The sequence below is a fragment of the Rana temporaria genome, chromosome 6 (genome assembly GCF_905171775.1).
Source record: "Rana temporaria chromosome 6, aRanTem1.1, whole genome shotgun sequence".
Taxonomy (NCBI): Eukaryota; Metazoa; Chordata; class Amphibia; order Anura; family Ranidae; genus Rana; species Rana temporaria.
In genome coordinates this window covers 192331579-192350858 of record NC_053494.1, presented here as the reverse complement: position 1 = coordinate 192350858, position 19280 = coordinate 192331579, and the positions used below count along the sequence as shown (strand labels likewise).

The 19280-nt window shown below is 40.6% G+C and overlaps 1 protein-coding gene across 5 annotated transcripts in view; it reads right to left on the bottom strand.

Annotated features, from left to right (window-relative positions):
- ZEB2 (zinc finger E-box binding homeobox 2) overlaps positions 1 to 19280 on the bottom strand; it is a 171671-nt gene that overhangs the window by 31822 nt on the left and 120569 nt on the right. For all 5 annotated transcript variants that reach the window (XM_040358030.1, XM_040358033.1, XM_040358029.1 and 2 more), the window contains one exon: positions 6797 to 7054. In XM_040358030.1, coding sequence (XP_040213964.1) covers positions 6797 to 7054 — 258 coding nt within the window. The remainder of the gene's footprint in view (positions 1 to 6796; positions 7055 to 19280) is intronic.

Here is a 19280-nt window from a genome sequence, read left to right as displayed (position 1 = left end):
TTACCCTAAGGCTACATTCAGACGAGGCGGACTCCGTCGCTACACCATGTCCGTTTTCATCAGATCTCACCCAATGCGATCCGCCATGGACGGATGTCGATGTATCGCCATACGTCTGATTTTAGCGGATCGGGTTGACATGTCTCCGCTGACATCCGACACTCCATAGGCTTGCATGGAGCAGCCGTTTAGGTCCGCCGACAAAACTGACAGGAATTTTGGATGATTCCTTAAATTGGCCAAAATTTGAGCTGTAGCCTACTGTGCCTAATAGTAAATCTGGCTCTGATTGTGTGGTAGTTTTAGCATTGGACATTATTGTGGAATCTATTAGATTGTAAGCTCTTATGAGCTTAACTCTCTTGTATTTTAAAGTGGTTCTAAAAGGCTGACGTTTTTTTTTTACCTTCATGCATTACGCCAGTAAATACCTTATACAGCCCACTTCCTGTTTCTTGTCTGGTCATTAGCCTAGGCCAGTGATGACGAACCTTGGCACCCCAGATGTTTTGGAACTACATTTCCCATGATGCTCATGCACTCTGAGGTGAAGTCGAGCATCATGGTGTATCTGGGGTGCCAAGGTTCGCCATCACTGGCCTAGGCTAATGACCAGACAAGAAACAGGAAGTGGGCTGTATAAGGTATTTACTGGCTTAATGCATGAAGGTAAAAAAAACGTGTCAGCCTTTTAGAACCACTTTAAAATACAAGAGTTAAGCTCATAAGACATCATACAAAGCTTGTTAGGCCTCGTACACACGACCGAGTTTCTCGGCAAAAACCAGCAAGAAACTTGCTGGGAGATATTTTTTTGCCGAGGAAACCGGTCGTGTGTACATTTTCGTCGAGGAAACTGTCGAGAAACTCGACGAGCCAAAAAGAGAGCATGTTCTCTATTTCCTTGACGGGAATGGAGAAAATTGGCTTGTCGAGTTTCTCGACGGCTTCACAAGGAACTCGACAAGCAAAATGTTGTGTTTCGCTCGTCGAGTTTCTCGGTCGTGTGTACGAGGCCTGAGAGTTTGCCAGGAAAAGGGAGGGGTGAGTTATAAGAGGGTCAAGTAAAGCTGCAGAGCTGGAGGTGTGCTTCTGTGTAAATCCAGGAAGTGAGCAGGCAGCAGCCCACAGTTAAAGCGGGGGTTCACCCTGTTAAAAAAAAAAAAAAATGTTTTTTTTTATTATTCCATTACTTTCGGAATCGTAGCGCGAGCTACGGTATGCCGGTCCTAAATTTTTAATCCCCGTACTCACTGTGCTATCGTTGATTGAAGAATCCGGGGAATGGGCGTTCCTATGGTGAGAGAAGGTGATTGACGGCCGGCCCTGGCACGTCACGCTTCTCCGGAAATAGCCGAAATAGGCTTGGCTATTCACGGCGCCTGCGCATAGCCTGTGCGCAGGCGCTGTGAATAGCCGAGACCTACTCCGGCTGTCTTCGGGGAGCGTGACGTGCCAGAGCCGGCCGTCAATCATCCTCCCTCTCCATAGGCACGCCCATTCCCCGCGGGAGTCGGATTCTTCAATCAACAATAGCACAGTGAGTACGGGGATTAAAAATTTAAGACCGGCATACCGTAGCTCGCGCTACGATGCCGAAAGTAATGGAATAATGGGGTGAAGGAGGGTGAACTACCGCTTTAAAAGGGATGCAGCCAGACTCAGTGGAGGGAGATTTCTGCAGAATATTTGGCAAGTACAGAATCACAGTATATATAAAATAGAATGCAAAGTGGTTGAAGGGAAGCTTCAGAATGGCAAAGATGTTTTTATTACAAATGATGTGAGCAGACTGCAGTTCTTCTTTAACACTAAGCCAAGTAAGGCAAACTTTTGAAAACTTTCACCCAAATGCCTTTCCTGACAGGTGTGCCAGCGGCATGCTGGGAATCTATATAATCTCTCTCCCCCCTCTCTTTTTTTTTTTTTCCTCCGCCGTTTAATAGGGCAGCGCGTATTTATTTTGAAAACAAGAGTAAAAGTTAGCATTTTCCTGTCGCCCTCTGGGATAAAGGTTTGTAAAAATAAAGAACACTTTCTTCCCTCCCGGTGGAGGAATCCTTGTATAAGCAGAAGAAGGCCAAAGGCAGGTGATTTATTTAAGCGGATGATAATGATGTCATGCAAGCATTTCAGCACACTGCAGTCCACCCTATTGTGGGACGAAGGAATGTCAAGGACAATGGCGAGCACAAAACTTTGATTGTGCCTGAACCGGAAAAGCACAGCAGTCAGAAGTTGCTCAGCCCCTTCTTCAGTTCAAACCCCTGCATCCTGCAGACCAAGAAGGAGAAAGTATGGCAGAGTAAGCAGAAGGGAAGGAGGGGGGGTTATCTCATACACCAACTATGCACAGAGGTGCCCTGAGAGACAGACAGGCACCATGGATAAAACACCGCTAAACAAACCCGCTCCAGAATTAGAAGGATTGTCTGCCGAGCAGGTTTTAGCAATGAGGCAAAAGAAGACGAGAGTAAAAAAAAAAAAAAATCTTCAATGTAAAAAAAAAAAAAAACGTATTCTATCTACTGGACAAAATAAATGCCAGGCGTGATTTCGGCGGAGGTGGAGGTGGGGTGGGGGAGCCACAATCTTTTTTACATTAGACTTTGTGGCACCAGATCTGAGCACTTTTAGCACAATAAAAAAAAATACCCTATAAATCATTACCAGTCATTAGTAGCAGACAGGTAAAAGCAAAGTATCTCTCCTAGCTTTGCAGAATAGTAAAATAAAATTATGGATAGAGAGGACAGGGGAGCTGTCAGACAGACTGGATGGCGCAACCGGCTCGCGGGTTAACCCTTCGCAGCCTGGGATGCCCACCAACGCTGGCGGAGCCAAAACTCCCAGCTAACAGCTAAATGCTCAGCTGAAATGTACATATGTAAACCGTGTACAGGAAGCTGATAGGAAGGTAGATTTAGTTGGTGCTGATTGCTGATATAAAGACAGATTCAGGTACTTCTGATTGGCTCCTAGGGCTTCCCCTGTCTTTACCAGTGTGATGCGCCGAGGATTACAGGAAGCTGATTTAAAGACAGATTTAGGTACTTCTGATTGGTTCTTAGGGCTTTCTCTATCTCCCCCTGTCTGCTGTGCAGAGGATTACAGAAAGCTAATATAAAGACAGATTTGGGTACTTCCGATTGGCTCCAAGGGCTTCTCCTGTCTCCCCAAGTTTGCTGAGGATTACAGGAAGCTGATATAAAGACAGATTCGGGTACTTCTGATTGGTTCTTAGGGCTTCCTCTATCTCTCCCTGTCTGCTGTGTAGCGGATTACAGGAAGCTGATATAAAGACAAATTCAGGTACTCCTGATTGGCTCCTAGGCCTTCTCCTGTCTCCTCAAGATTGCTGAGGATTACAGGAAGATGATATAAAGACAGATTCGGGCGCTTCTGATTGGCTCCTAGGCCTTCTCCTATCTCCCCAAGTTTGCTGAGGATTACAGGAATCTGATATAAAGACAGATTCGGGTACTTCTGATTGGTTCTTAGGGCTTCCTCTATCTCTCCCTGTCTGCTGTGTAGCGGATTACAGGAAGCTGATATAAAGACAAATTCAGGTACTCCTGATTGGCTCCTAGGCCTTCTCCTGTCTCCCCAAGTTTGCTGAGGATTACAGGAATCTGATATAACGACAGATTCAGGTGCTTACACTGGTTCCGTGTAATTATTTTTAAAGGTACACACAAATGCTTTTAATATATATATATCTATATTTTTTATTTGTATTTTGCAGTTCAATTACAAGGCCTATCAGTTCAACTACAAGGCCACATCTCCAGGGAAAACAAAAGTCCTCTCTTGCAGTAGGGTTGCCCCCACACTGGAAGGGTTACATGTTTATATCTAGGGTACCAGAAAAAGCTATTTTACTGGCCCTGATCCCCAGTCTCCCCAGCAGGCAGCGCTCCCTACACTCCAGCCTGTGGACCGTCCCTCTGCATCTTCATATCCATCGCAGGTCCCTGCACTGTACTTAATTCTATCGGAGAACTTGTGACCAATGAGGCACAAGGGAGAAGAGGTTTTCGTGACCAATGAGGCACAAGGGAGAAGAGGTTTCGGGGACCAGCCCAGCAGCCTGCAGGTAGCCTGTGGGAGCGGAGGAGGGGGGGGTACATGTGCCTTTTCCGTGACTCCATGAATTAATATTTTCTGCAGTGCGGGGGGAGAAGGTATTTGTGTTCTCCAGATTTCAGCTGTAAAGAAGTCAGGTGAAATCAGTTTTTTAACCCTTCTCACCAGGGCCAAAGTTTAGAAAGTGAGAATACTGAAAAGTGATTTGCGCTTTGTCTCTTCAGTCTTTCTTCCTGCCAAATATTGGATGTGACGCACATGAGCTGAAGGACTCGATTCCTTTTCAATAAAGAAAATGGGAAAAAAAACACTGATCAGTTGCAGATGATGATAAGCACTTCCGAAACGCACAAATGTTCCTTATTACTCAGGAGTTAACTCTTACACTGCCCAGCTGTTTCCAACAGTACTTCAAACTGATACATTGGAGTCAGTTCAGCCCATAATAAATGAACATCGATCACCTTTGGACCTCTGAATCACCCACAATTTTTTTTATATTCCTTGGGGACAACCATTGTGAAATTTCACTGACTCAGTTACACTTGGGGGCCACTGAAATGCCCGATGGTGATGTCTTGCTGCCCTAGTGGTTAATCCATCCTGTAGAATGAATGTGTAATTAGAAAATTAAGCTGCATGAGAATAATATCTTCTTTATAGCAATGTAGGGGCAATGTAGGAGCCTACAAAGACCGGAACTTCTGTTTCTGCGCTTAGTACGCACACCCCCCTCCCACAAAAACCACCACACTTACACGCACTCGAAATTGGGTTAACATGCACACACTTTGACCACGCGGTCTCTAAAAAAGAGAGGCGAAGGACGGGGCTGGTTGAGCGGGCAAATCCTCTCACTCCCTTATAGGGAGTCCCTCTGCCCCGTTGGGCTTTAAAGCGGAGCAGGTAGGGCGGGCTGTGTGGGAGGACCCCCTCACACACCCGCCATTGCCACCCGGGGCATGGAGAAAGGTGGCAGATTGCCTCTGGGGGAGGCCTGCCTACTCCCAACTCCTGCAGTCCGGCTCCTCTCTCGAGAACATGCACAAAATACACTTAAAAAAAAAAGAAAAAAATGAAAATACAGATCCTTAATAACTCCCGGTCTTAAAAACCTGAGTTTCCCAAATCTGGTTTGCCAATTTTAAGAAAATCCCATGACTTGCAACCACCTATGGAAGCTCTTCAATACAGAAGGAATCTAAACTTTAGTTGAAGGGGGTAAACTATTTGCAGTGACAATTACATTTTCAGGAGGCTGGGTTAAATAAATACAACAGGCAGATAGTATAATTAGACCTGTCTGCAATGTTCTGAATAAAAGTTAGTTTTAATTTGAAAAAAATAAAAAGTAACTTTTTTTTCCCCTAGAAGTTTCAAGTCTTGCATTTGTTAAATCCCTATTAATTATTCCTTTAAGGGTAAAAAATCTCAGTAATTGGCCCTTACCCTTGATTTCCAGATATTAAAATTTAAACCATCAGTACATTCATTCTTATGGCTGCGACTATCTAGTTCATTAACAAATATGAATAGCTAACACCAGCTCATTTAAATAGTATGTCATACAAGACTTCTTGCCGCACTCAGTTTCTGTCACCCGGCTCCCAAGAATCATTGGGTCTTATTATACATGTAAATGGCTATCATAAAAATAAAAATTTCATTTAAGATTGTTAATGACTTGTACAGCAGTCAGACTTCCTTTAATGATCATCCTATGCCCCCTAATTAAACGTATTTATCTTTCCACCATCTTTAGCTCAGCTCCCTCCCTAGTCAAAAACCTGCAACCTTAAGGACTTGGAGCTTTTGACGATAAATGTTTATGTGAGATTCTGAAAATGTTCAGCCCTTCTGACTCATGAGAAAAAAATATATATATCAGATTTAACAAGCGGTTTATAATTTGTTTGGAAGCTCGGATACAGATGCTGCTATTAATTTATTTGACATAAAAAATAAAACTAAAAAAAAACAGACCAATGGTAAAATGTTTTTTAGATTTTTAATGACAGACTCCCTTGTTTTAAGGGATGGATCAGTGCGTTAAGGCCATAAAACCAGCACTTAATAGAACTAAGTAAACGACTGCACTGCCGGTGATCGTATTTTAAAGGGTCAGTCCATGTAAATGTGATATTTCCATTATAGGTGGAATCCGGTATGAGTCACACCCTGTCTTATGTATCTTGGGAATTCCAGCAGTGACAAGTCACTGTTACTGTCAAGTTTCGTATTTTGTCTGGTCCCATCCAACCTGTAATGTTTCCTTTTTTTTTTTTTACTGTATCCTTCATAATAAAAAAAGAAATAAAAAATACAGCGGGAAACAAAAAAATAATAATGGCCCGGTAATATATGCAAAACTGAGATCGTGGGGGAAAGACAAGAGGGTCACGTGTTCTCTCATACCTAGAACTACCAGGTATTTCGCAGAACTCCGGTGGGTGAGCATAGGTGTGAAGTATTAGTGGCAGAGAGGAAGCACTATCCAATAACCTATTTGTATTACCCTGAATGAACCGAAAATTGTGAGAAAAGAGCTATGTTGCCTTTACTATGCATATGCTTTCAACATGAAGAACAAAAAAGGATGATTGAAGTTTCAATTGTGTCTACTAGCAACAAAGGAAATCCGTTCATATGATTTTTATACATGAAGCCAAGTACTCAGTCGTGTTTAGAGAAAATAATTTTTTACACTTACCAGAACCATCTATGGAAGCTTTCAGAAGATCATCGTTGTGCCAGTTGTGGTCTATCCCGCTATCCCTCAGGTCATCTTCTTCTTCTTCTCTTGCCAGTAATGCTTGGTTGGCGTGCGGTGAAGACTCATGATTGAGCATACTAGCCGGACTTGTTTCCTGGTCCAATGTGTTGATAATACTGTCATCTTCAGCGATGTGGAGCTTATCATCTTCATCCGTCTCCGAACCCGTGTCTACTACATTGTCGTAGCTTAAAACTGCAAAACAAATGAGAAACATACAATTTAGAACAAGGTAGCGCTCTAAAATGGTCAACTCTACAAAACAATTCCAATTCCCAACACCACTTGTTATCTTTTAATATATTTGGCATCACTTGTCAAATCATATAAACTCCAAACAATGGTTGGAGATGGACATTTTTCTTTTTGAAAGACTTATGATTATCATAAACTTTAAGTGCAAATCTCATGGTGGTGCTGTTACCAAATAGCTATTTTAATGATGTTAACATTTTCTAATTAAGTACTGAAATGGTTGAACAACTGTAGTATTGGCTTTAAACGATTAAGGTGGCTTGTAAACTATATTGACCTGCCTTGATACTACTTAGATTCTCTGAAAGCACTGCTAATCCATAAACCTACATACCCATAAGTCTCTCACATGAGAGGTGCTGTCTGGACTAATATCACCACTATGATATGATTATGTCATCAAAAGCTGCCCAATGATTATGTTATCAAATGGTCTCAGAGCTGCCCTAATGCCACGTACACATGTTCGAATTTTCCATCAGAAAAACCTTGGATGGTTTTTCCGACGGAATTCCGCTCAAGCTTGGCTTGCATACACACAGTCACACAAAAGTTCTCTGAAATTTCGTCCGTCAAGAACACGGTGACGTACAACACTACGATGAGCTGAGAAAATTAAGTTCAATGCTTCCGAGCATGCATCAAATTGTTTCGGAGCATGCAACAGAATTTTGCGTGTCGGAATTGCTACAGACGATCGGATTTTCCAATAGAATTTTTTTCCGTCTGAAAATTTAAGAACCAGCTCTCAATCTTTTGTTGGCAGAAATTCCGACAGCAAAAGTCTGATGGAGCATACACATGGTCGGAATTTACGTTCAAAAGCTCACATCGGACTTTTGCTGTCTAATTTCCGATCGTGTGTTTGGGGCATAAGTCTAGCTGTTTATGCAAAAACTGAGCAAGGGATTGCATCAACTGGTCATGTAGGGGGTAACTGGCCAAGTAGACAATAAAGAGTACTATCAAGTGTAACTAAATCTTGTAATAGCACTGACCAGGCGTGATAAGAAATTTAGACTACTGAGCAACTGTTTCCTGATTGAGAAGAAGGAGGAAAGCACAAAATCAGATGGTCATGTGGTTGCACAAGCAGAACCTGATCCAGGAGCTACAGAGGACATAGAGACATCTCCATTCCTGTTTTTCTGTGTCTAGCCTTAGAATCAAAGCAGGCCTTACTCTGAAAATTCTCAAGAAATTTCAAGCAATGTGGAAAACGAAACTCCGATAAAAGGAACTTAATTTCCCACCATGCATTTCCCTGTCCAAAACCTGCGAAGCAGCTGTATAAAAACACACAAGCACAGGCCGCAAATAAGGTCTGTGAACTCAATTGAAGGTGGCTGTTTGTGAATTAGTCAGCCCTCACAAGGAACTCGGCCTACATGATAGCACATAAATTGTCCACTTTACCAGCAGACAAGAAAGATTAGCGTAATAAACACAGGGCATTAGCTCAGCGACAGAAACACACCATCCGTTAGGCACACATGGGATTGCCAAGATACGTTAACCTAACTCTCTACAACCACGTACAAAAAAAAACAAGTCCAAGCCATGACATCATGGGAACGAGGGGGGGGGGGGCTGAAGAATGGGGAGGGGGGTTAGAAAGAAAACAATTTTCAGGTTCATTTTGATTTCTCTGAATCTAATAAAGCCACCCTCTCCTAAATTATCAACTGAGCTATCTCAAGTGGCTCTTGCCAGCGATCGGATTATGGAAAAGTGGCAGGAAAGCGAGAAGAAAAAAAAAAAAAAAAGCAAAAGGATTGTGTGTCAGTATTAGAATGCTTTTGGTTGAATTCTTGAATCACGTCTACTTACAAATTTTTTGTCAGTCATATCTGTTTGCTTTGACAGGTTCCCAGGGAGGAAAAAAAGAGGAACAAAAAAGACAGAATTTTTATTTTTTTCCTTTTTTGTCATGGGAGTCTGGGGACAAAAAGATTACACCGTGCATATTTGCCCATAATATGATCTTTGTATAATCTGCGAGTCTGCACTTGCCTTCTGAACAACTGCACAACAGGTGCAAATTAAAATGAAAACGGTCCTAGGAGCAGCAAACAGTATCTGCTGACCTGGTTTGAATACCAATTGACGGTTGGAACAAAACCTTTTCAAGAGGTGTGACCACGAGGGTTTAAACAAGTTCAGGCAGGGTAATACCCCAAGATCGAAAAAAAAAGGAGAGATATTCTAGAGTAAGCGTTCGTGTTGTGTGGTCCAGATATACCTTTGTACAATCAATATTGTGAATCTTTTTTTTTTTTTTTCTTCTTCTCTCTTAGTGACAGAGGTTTAACTATTTCTTAGCAACCAGCAGACGTCCCTTTACAAATGTTCCGAGCCTTGATTCAGGGGGAAGGGGGGTGCAAAACAAAAGCGCTTTAGGCCTGGGAATCTTTCAGCCCACCTCTTAAAAACTGATCTCTGGGCACAGGAGAAATAAAGGAAGGTCCAGGAGGAGTGAATAAAATTATCTAAGGCTGGACAGGCATTAAAGGGCCTTTATCCTGCCAGAAAATATGTCTTTTGAGGTCTCTTTTTGCTCGTCGCTCACTGTTCTGAGTGACACGTGAGCCTTGCCGCAGCAAGGAGGGGGCCTGAAATATTTTCTCTGGCATTTTTATAAGAAAAAGGAAAAAAAAAAAAAAGAGAAAGATGATTTATCAAGAAGTCCCTAAGGAGACCCCAAAAAATCGGAGTGTTTTCAGCAAGCAGTGAAGTCATGTCTCAGGAAGCGGGGTCAGGCACTCAACATCCATCAGCATCACAAGACAACAATAGCCTCGCTCTCACTGATCTGTTTTCCCAAACAGTAGTAAATACCTTAACGGAGACAAATAAGACACAACATGGAGAATAAGCGCTGGAATGCTGACCTGTAGGCATACACTTTTTACGTAATGTTCACTGCCTTGACTATTGCTTCATCAGCTGCTTTTAATTAGAGTGCTCAACAGAAAACCAGAAAGGTTCACCTCTATATTCTATTGGTATTCACTATGAGTGTTTTCTAACTTTTCGGTGGATTAAACTACAGATATGTATCTTTTTTATATTGTTTGACTCATTTATAGACCTCTACCAAAAGTGTGAAAGTTTCACCACACAACTAAACCTTCAAAAACTTTTTTTCTGGCTGAGCCGTGAATCCTTAGTGTTCTTATCTATCTGCCAGCAAGACGAACCGGACCCAGCACCTGGCCAGACCGGATACGTTTCCGAGCTGAGATCCACCTGGAGCTATTTGATCTATAATTATCATTTATTGTGTTTATAAATGTAAATTGCAGGAATATTTTCATGCTGGCGATACACAGCTGCTGTTTACAGCTGACCATAGTAATGAATAGCTGTATGCGGTTGTACGCGGGTTGACACCGCTTCTTGCGACATTCATTTTTTTTCTCTCTTAAGAAGAGGAGATTATGGGGGGATATGATGGACATGTACAAATACATAAGTGGTCCATATAGTGAACTTAGTGTTGAGTTATTCACTGTAAGGTCATCACAGAGGACAAGGGGGGCACTCCTTACATCTGGAGGAAAAGAGATTTAATCTCCAAATACAGAAAGGTTTCTTCACAATAAGAGCTGTAAACATGTGGAATAGACTCCCTCCAGAGGTAGTTGTAGCCAGCTCAGTAGATCGCTTTAACCCCTTGGCGCCAGATGTATGTAAACGTGAAGCCTCTCCACGTCTAGTCCAGTTACCATCGCCTAACCAAAAGCTCCCGATCGATCCCTGTGATCCGGAGTTTTCAGACCACGTGACCGCCGTGACAGCCAATCACAGCGGTTATGTGATCTTAAGGCGTGCCCCGTCTCCTGGCGTCATAAACCTCTTAAAGGGCTGGAAGGCGCCAGCACTGAGAGGTTGAAAAAGGGAAGGATTCTTTCCTAAATGCACATAAAATAACTGGATACTAACATTTATAGGTAAAGTTGATCCAGGGAATATCCGATTGCATCTTGGGGGATCAGGATGGAATTTTTTCCCTTGCTGGAACAAATTGGATCATGCTTTACTGGGGATTTTTATCTTCCTCTGGATCAACTGTGGGTATAGGATTGTGTATATGGGATTGTATGTTTTGTTTTTTTTCCCTAGGTTGAACTAGACAGACTTGTGTCTTTTTTCAACCTGACCTGATGTAACTATGTAACTATGAATCTGTGTACAGCTATTCATTACTATGGCTGGCTGTAGAAAGCAGCTGTGTATCCCGGGTGCGGAAATATGGCAGAAATTTACGCTATAAGCACAAAAGCGTCCATATGCATGAGTCCTTAAGAAAAAAAGAGCTTTGCAAATTAATGTTAATTTCAAGCATCCAATCATGGGCAAGCAAAAAAAAAATAAAAAAATATTTCCCTGATATGTAAATACAATACTAAACCAAAAATCGCTAATCTAAGCTCTTTAGTTAATTAACACATTACTAACCATTAAAATAAAAAGAGAGAAAATCTGTTACATGTGAAGCAAGATGACAGAAACACTAAAGGAAATCCTAATACTTTTTGAATTCTGAAATCGCTCAGTTATCCGCAGTGGAAAATAAACAGGTTTAGGGCTCTCTGTTTGAATATTATAGCGGAAGTGTGTGTGATAAGCAGCAAATGATGTTTTTCTGTTCTTATAGACTGTATTTATTAAAAATGGCTGCTTGCAGATTAAATATGGCAGTAAGTATTAACATTATTCTAGACACCGAAAAACTGGGAGGGCATATGCTGCTTTATCTAAGTAATGAACCACATGCACGCACTCTTTTTCTTTTTTTTTCGGTGATGGGTTCCCTTTAAGTGTATATTAAATGTCACGGCTTGTGGCTTGCTTGTTAAGGATGTGATAACGTTTGTACACATGCACACACTTGCACTTACAGAAAAATTACGTTTAGTTAAGAATTAATAATAGCATCACCAAATGTGTTAATTAGATTGAAGATACAGAGATGTAATTGGTAACCTGAAGTGCTATTGTAGTTGTTGAACTACAAGATCCAGCATGCCATGCTTGCTTGTACTAGTTCCACATCAGCTGAGAAACCATAGTCCTCCAGCATTGGCCTACCCAGGTGATTTTTAGTAGTTCCATTGCACAGCTAAAATAATCAGTTCTTAACCGCAATGGGTAACGACTGATCTCCAAATGATGGAACAAAGTCCCTATATGGTGAAAGCTCCATAACAAAGGGGCATCTAAAATGGTAAAATATGTGTAATCAAACATGCTTCATGTAGGCGCCGCAAAATTATATTAGTTCACAACCAATCACTTCTCTTTGCAATTAATATCAGGAGGTTTTACTAAAAAAAATCACCTGTGTAGCTTGAGCCTAACTATGGCTATATAGTAAAGCTATGGTTATGGTATATGACCATTAGAAGGGTCTCACACACACGCCCCTTGTAGCTTGAGCCTAAGTATGGCTGTATAGGAAAGTTTTGGTTACGGTACATGACCATTGGAAGGGTCTCACGCACACGCCCTTGTAGCTTGAATCTATGTTTGGCTGTATAGAAAGGCTTTGGTTATGGTATATGACCATTAAAAGGGTCTCACACACATGCCCTTGTAGCTTGAGCCTAGGTGTGGTTGTATAGGAAAGCTTTGGTTAGGGCATATGACCATTGAAAGGGTCTCACACACACTCCTTTGTAGCTTAAGCCTAAGAATGGTATATAGGAAAGTTTTGGTTACAATATATGACCATTGGAATGGTCTTACACACATGCCCTTGTAGCTTAACCCTAAATATGGCTGTATAGGAAATATTTGTTTATGGTATATGACCATTGGAAGGGTCTCACACATGCCCTTGTAGCTTGAGCCTAAGTATGGCTGTATAAGAAAAGTTTTGGTGATGGTAGATGACCATTGGATCGGTCTCACATACATGCCCTTGTAGCTTTGCCCTAAGTATGGCTGTATAGGAAAGTTTTAAGGTATTTGCCAAAGCTATTGCCAAAGTCATGAAATATGTACATACTTGGTTTACTTCAGGCCCTTTGCACACTGCAATTGCTTCTTACATCAAACGTGTACTAATTTTGCCTATTATGGTGCAAGGCCCGGTGTCTATGTGGTTAGTACTTCCGCTTAGCAGCCCTGGGGCTGTCAATGCATGCTGTGTTATGGATCCAAGTACGAAGCAACTCAAATTTCAAAAACTTCAAGTCAAACTAATTCTAATATATAACAGGAAGATGTTGCTTTTCTTTAGAATCTGTAACACGTTACCGTGAGTCAACCAGAGAGTTAGTAGTTGCGAAAGCTCACTTTCAGAAGAGTGACTTTATCCACTGAGTCAAAAAGAACATCTTATAATAGAGCTGCAGGTAAAAAAAAAGCCACTTAGGCAAAAATGGCCAGAGTGTGACTTGGGTAAGACTTGCTGGAAACCACAAAACAGATGGAATTCCAAAGAAAGTATTTTTGTAAATCAATAAGCAAGGCAGAAGATGCTATTTTTTTGGATCAAAAACAGACACATATTCTAAAAGCCTCACCGAGGAGGAGGAAAGAAAAAAAAGAAGCCTCAATTGCAATGATAAATAGCCAAAAACACCATTGATAAGCAATCCCTCACAGTAATCTTTACAACTTAATTACAATGCGCGGCATTAGATGCCTTGCCAAAAATACTGGCGTAATTATTCTTCATACAGGTAGCGATGGAAGGCTGCCATACAATCCTACGATTACAGGATAAGCATTAAGGATTGCTCTCCGGGTTAAACTGTGTGCTGGAATATTGTTAATCCGTGGTATGCTGATCTGACGTGATTTAAATGCTTCTCGTTTTTTTGGTGCAGTAAAAAAAGAAGAAATTGTTGAGATGGAATTCAGTCTCACATACAGATAATCTCAGGATTGCCATACACAACATATATTAGTATGAAGTGAGAGATTCAGAAAGATCAGAATGACTGGTTATTGGGTGCTAAGACTTTATAGAGAGAATAGAGGGATATGTTGGAAAAATGTTGGCAAGTGATTATCAACTTTCCTCCAAAAGGGAACCAGTTCTCTAACGGCTGACTGTTGGCCATTGGGGTGTCACCATCAATAATTTTTAGGTCAGAAATGTTCCTGTGCATGGAAACTTTAGGCTGGCCATACATTGCTTAATTTTCAGTCGATTCTTGCCAAATCAACCAAAATTTGTTCCAAGGTGGCCCTGCAAGCACCACCCAGCTCGACAAAAGTCAACTGAAAAATGTAAGGATCCAGGTGGAAAATTATGGGTTGAACGGTGACTGCATCCCATGAGATTATACAGAAAAGGATGAGTATAGGAAATGACTACAAGTTGACTGGACCACCAAAAAAACAAATCCTTTGGTCAATCAACCCACCCCTAAAACGTATGGCCGCCAACGGTCCCAAATTTTCAGATTAAGGACCCAGTTTTATAAACGTTGTCCCACCAATAATGCCTAGTTTACATTGCATGGCGAAAGTCCCCTTACTTCATATGGCTACTGGACCAGTAAAGCTAAGTGAAATAAATTTTTTCAAAAATATTCAAAAATGACCTTCCTGTAATTTTTCATTAGGCAGATATGTGATATCTAACACACATTATTTGTCCCAACTGCCATTTTAGGTTACATGAGGCTACAGAAGCCAGCTGTGTGCTGGCAAATGTGACTTTCTATTATACCTTCCTTTTTTGGGGGGTTTCTAAAGTTCCTGTAACATTTCTAGATTTCGAAAAACTCCTATATATTTTTTATCAAACATTGTACTAATGATTTTGTGCATGTAACCAATTTATGTGTGGTGGCCCTTGATTATTTCTTTTAATTAATACCTGGCTAAGGCGTTGGTGGTGTGACATTTCAGGGTCACCACTCCTCACTATAGGGAATTATGAAGGCATTCCGGCCTGTAATACTCCGTAAGTGTTGCTGATAATTAGTCTGACATTTGAAGTAGCTGAACCTTTATCTGTGACAAGGGTAAACAGTGTTACCTTGTGAGCCCCCTCTCACAGACGTCTGTTACTCTGTCACTTGCAGAACACTGCAGCATCTGTTCCAAATGCATGGGGGGATGTGTGTGAGGGGGGTTATTGATCAGATTGACTTTTTGCCTTGAGAAACCTGGGGGAGGGAAGGGTGATTTTCATATCAACATGTGTCTCCCAAGTAAAGCTTTTGTTTGTGGAAAAGGGGAAGAAACTGAAGCTGTAATTAGCCATTGGCCAGACTCAGCCTGTGTCATCACCTTCTGTTGATACAGACCGCAATCCCTTACATAAGGCCTGGCATGCCAGGAGAGCTTCGTAAAGGTGTTCAAAGTAAATTTTAGTATAGGTTTGTAACTTTCACATGTTTATGTTATATGCTGGCCTGGGAAAAGGTTCACTTAGCCAGAAGGACAAATGGGAATGAAGCGCTTGCGTTGATGCAAATGTCTGTTTAATCAAAGGAGGTCATAATGGAATCAAAAAAGGTTTTTATGTATGGGCAAGACCAACTGTTTATGAATTACTGGAAGGATGTCATCTTGATAAATTACCCTTTAATGGCAAGGTCTCAGACATCTAAGCTCCCAGCCCCGCCCATCCACTGGTGCTAGTTGGATTTGCCACTATTATTGCATTACAGATAAAATACAACAAGATCTTTGAGACACCAGGTAAAAGATAAGACATGAGAAAGGATGGTTTAGCTTATCATCATCCACCTATAACTGAAACATCAGCTTTGGGTGGACTGTCCCTTTAAATTAATCTGATATCGTTACCTATAATTAGAACAAATATAAAAAATCAATAGCTAATGCAACTCAACCATCACAATAGCTTATGCAACACAACCATTACAATCCTAAGCTACCACAAGTTGCAATTTAGAGCCTCTGAGATACCTGGGGAGGCATTTTCGAATGCAATCATGTGTACTGCATAGATTTACAGAACTTAATTAGTTTTTCTGGCGTGTACAGTAAGTACATAGGTGTCAAAAGTGGACAAAAGGTAACACATATGTACAACTGTGACTACAGCAAACCAGCAAGAGAAATTAAAATTAACAGGAAGCTTCCCGGAGTGGGGAGGCCACTTCACCTATCGATTCCAAACCTATTCCGACTGTCACTCAATAGCTATCAGTCCAAACCTCAACCTGCAATGTGCAAAACCAACGTCTCGTAAATAAACGTACTCTAGTAATTAACATAACACTTGCCCTGTATTTGTGATTGTCGTTGAATGTACATGCATTGAACTTGGCTACAACAATAGGCAGAATGGAGCATAAACACAAAGAGCAAAAGAAGAGGGACTTCCTATCCTTAGGTCACATTATGATAACAAAGCCAGCACAGGCAGGAGGCTCAGAATAGGAGGAATCCACAAAGTCAAGAAACAAACAACATATTAATAATGCTACCAATACTCAATAGCAGGCTTATACGCTGTCTTATATGCATACAAACGGAATAGTTATCACTGTAGCTTTGCAAAACTGAGTTCCACCAGGGTACTATCTGCATAAAGCTTATATGTTCTATTTATTTTTTATGTGTTTCTTGGTTTTCTCAGCCAATCGCAAGTCTTGAAATGGTTCTATAAAGCAGTGCAAATTATGTAAACTGTTGCTTAAGTAGAACATTTTTTTTTTTCAAAATGACCTATTAAGGCACATCTGACTCCATTGAAAAGATTCTCCATCTTGCCTAAAAATAACTTCAACCATTGTCTGAGGACCCATGTGTGCATAGAGGTAGGGTTTTTTTTTTTGTAGCGTTACGCATGTGAGATGTCATGTGTCAATATGCATTTCTTTTGAGCAGGTTGATGCAGGTTTTCAATATGTTTTTGAATTTATAATCAGGAGTAGATAGAGTTAATAGGCATTGACCAAGCCTTGTTAAATACCCATTCCCAATTACTCATAACATAGGGGTTGATTTACTAAAACCGGAGAGTGCAAAATCTGGTGCAGCTGTGCATGTAGCCTATCAGCTTCTAAATTCAACTTATTCAATTACGCCTTGACAAAATACCTGGAAGCTGATTGGTTTCTATGCAGAGCTGCACCAGATTTTTCACTCTCCAGTTTTAGTAAATAAACCCCCGTGACTTCAAATGCACAGAAAAAAAGACATATTGTATTTTTTCTTGCAGCACTGGGATAGGAATAGACACTATCTTTATTATGCAAAGCCTGCGTTTTATTGGAGGAATGCATGTATTAAAATGCAACCATGTAAATTTGCCCTGATTGTTTATGGAGTGATCCTGTCATTGCACTGGGGCAAAACTCAACATCACAGCAAGTTCGGAGGGGCCATCATAGCTGGAATCAGCAGAGTCAGCACAGACCTGATAGATGTCTGCAATTCCTACCTGGTTTCCATAAACTAATCGTTTTTTGTAAAAGAAGCCAGGAAAAGTTTATTCTACAGATCTTTTTCAGAAGTGTTGTTTCGGTGTTATCCGCCACGAGGGACCTTGTCTAGAGTTACGTTTTTAAAACCTTGGACTTCAAAAACCTTGACAAGGAAATGGCCAGAAATATGAGGATACTGTCCTTGTGTCAGTTATTGTGTCTAATACCTTCCTCTGTTAAAGATTACACAATAAGTGCGTGACAAAGACACCAACAACCTCGAAAGCTCGGAAAATCATTTGTCTCTATCACTCTCCACTAGTTTATTTAGGTACTTCAGACTGAGACACTTATAAAAATATATTATCTATCAAAATGAAAAAAAGGACAGCAAAGAGGAAATCCTATACATCAATGCAAATAATGTACTAAGTGTTCTTTTTACAAAACTTTTTTTTTAATTAATTAAGCGTGAAACACATTTTTGTGCATCGCATGTTAATCAAGGACATTTGCACCAAATTAATTCACAAACTCACACTTGGCAAAGGAGCAAATTGATACGTGTTATATTCCTGGATTGTTTTAGTTGAAAAAAACATTCACTAAGATCTAACTATGTTTAATAAATTTGGTGACATGAAAAATGCATATGTAACAATTACAGTGTGTAATTAAATTGTGTTTTTTGTGCAAAATTATATTATATATATATTCATATTTTATTCCCGGATAAAGTTGCCTATTTGAGACATCTGGTTGTAACACTAAGCAAACTATTTCAGCCCCCATGTACAAACACGTAGGATATTTGGTATTCGAAAATTTCCAGATATACACAACAGAAAATACTGAATTGTACAAAGAAAAAGTACTAAATATGTATGGCGACCATCAACTAATTATATTGTGAGTTTACAGTTAAGTCAGCGCCATGATTATCAGCCTATAATGGGTTGATGTATTGTATACTGAACAAGAGATGTATAGCTTCGGGTGAACGCATACACTTATTGAATTGTCAAATAAAACAAAAACATTTCTTTGTAAAAGTTTTGAAATTCCAGCGTGAACCTAAACTATTCTCTTACAAGCCGCTTAAAGGATTCTTCCATTTTTTTCTGATATATCATATTAAAGGCACTTCATTGAAAAAAAAAGCAACTTTATCAATTACACAAATTAGCTATGTTTTCCCATCACGCTTGTACAGAAGTTTGAAGGGTCTTCTCGTTCCCAACCTAAGCGAGGGAAACCCTTATGCAAAAGGTGTCAGAGGTGTCAACAAATTGCCCTACCTGAAGTCGAATGTGGTTCATCTTCTACCTTGACATATCTCCGAGGTATTAAACGCTTATAGTCCACCTTTAATAAAGCCTTCTTTCTTTTGGTCCCTCCATATAGGCGAAAATTACATTTTCTCCTGTTCATTCTGATCCTTCCCCAGCAATCTGTGTCCAGCCACTGTCAGCTTCAGCTGTTGCTGACAAATGTTAAGTTCAGGTAGAGGGCTGACTTGCTGCCCATCACCTCAAGGAAGGGAAATCTCCATTGAACGCTTTTTTTTTTTTTTACAAGTCAGCTGGGGTTTGCTGATCACCTGAATGGCTAAAACACAGGGGGAGGTCAAACCATTAAGGTGGAAATGAAGTACTCTGTGGTCCTAAAAGGAACAAGAGGCCAGCTCTTAATGACCATTGGGGTAAAGTTTATTTTGATGTAAATAGAAAGGTTCCTTCATTTGCAGGTCATGAACTATATAATGGTACCCCATTGCAGCCCAGTAAAGAGAAGTGGGC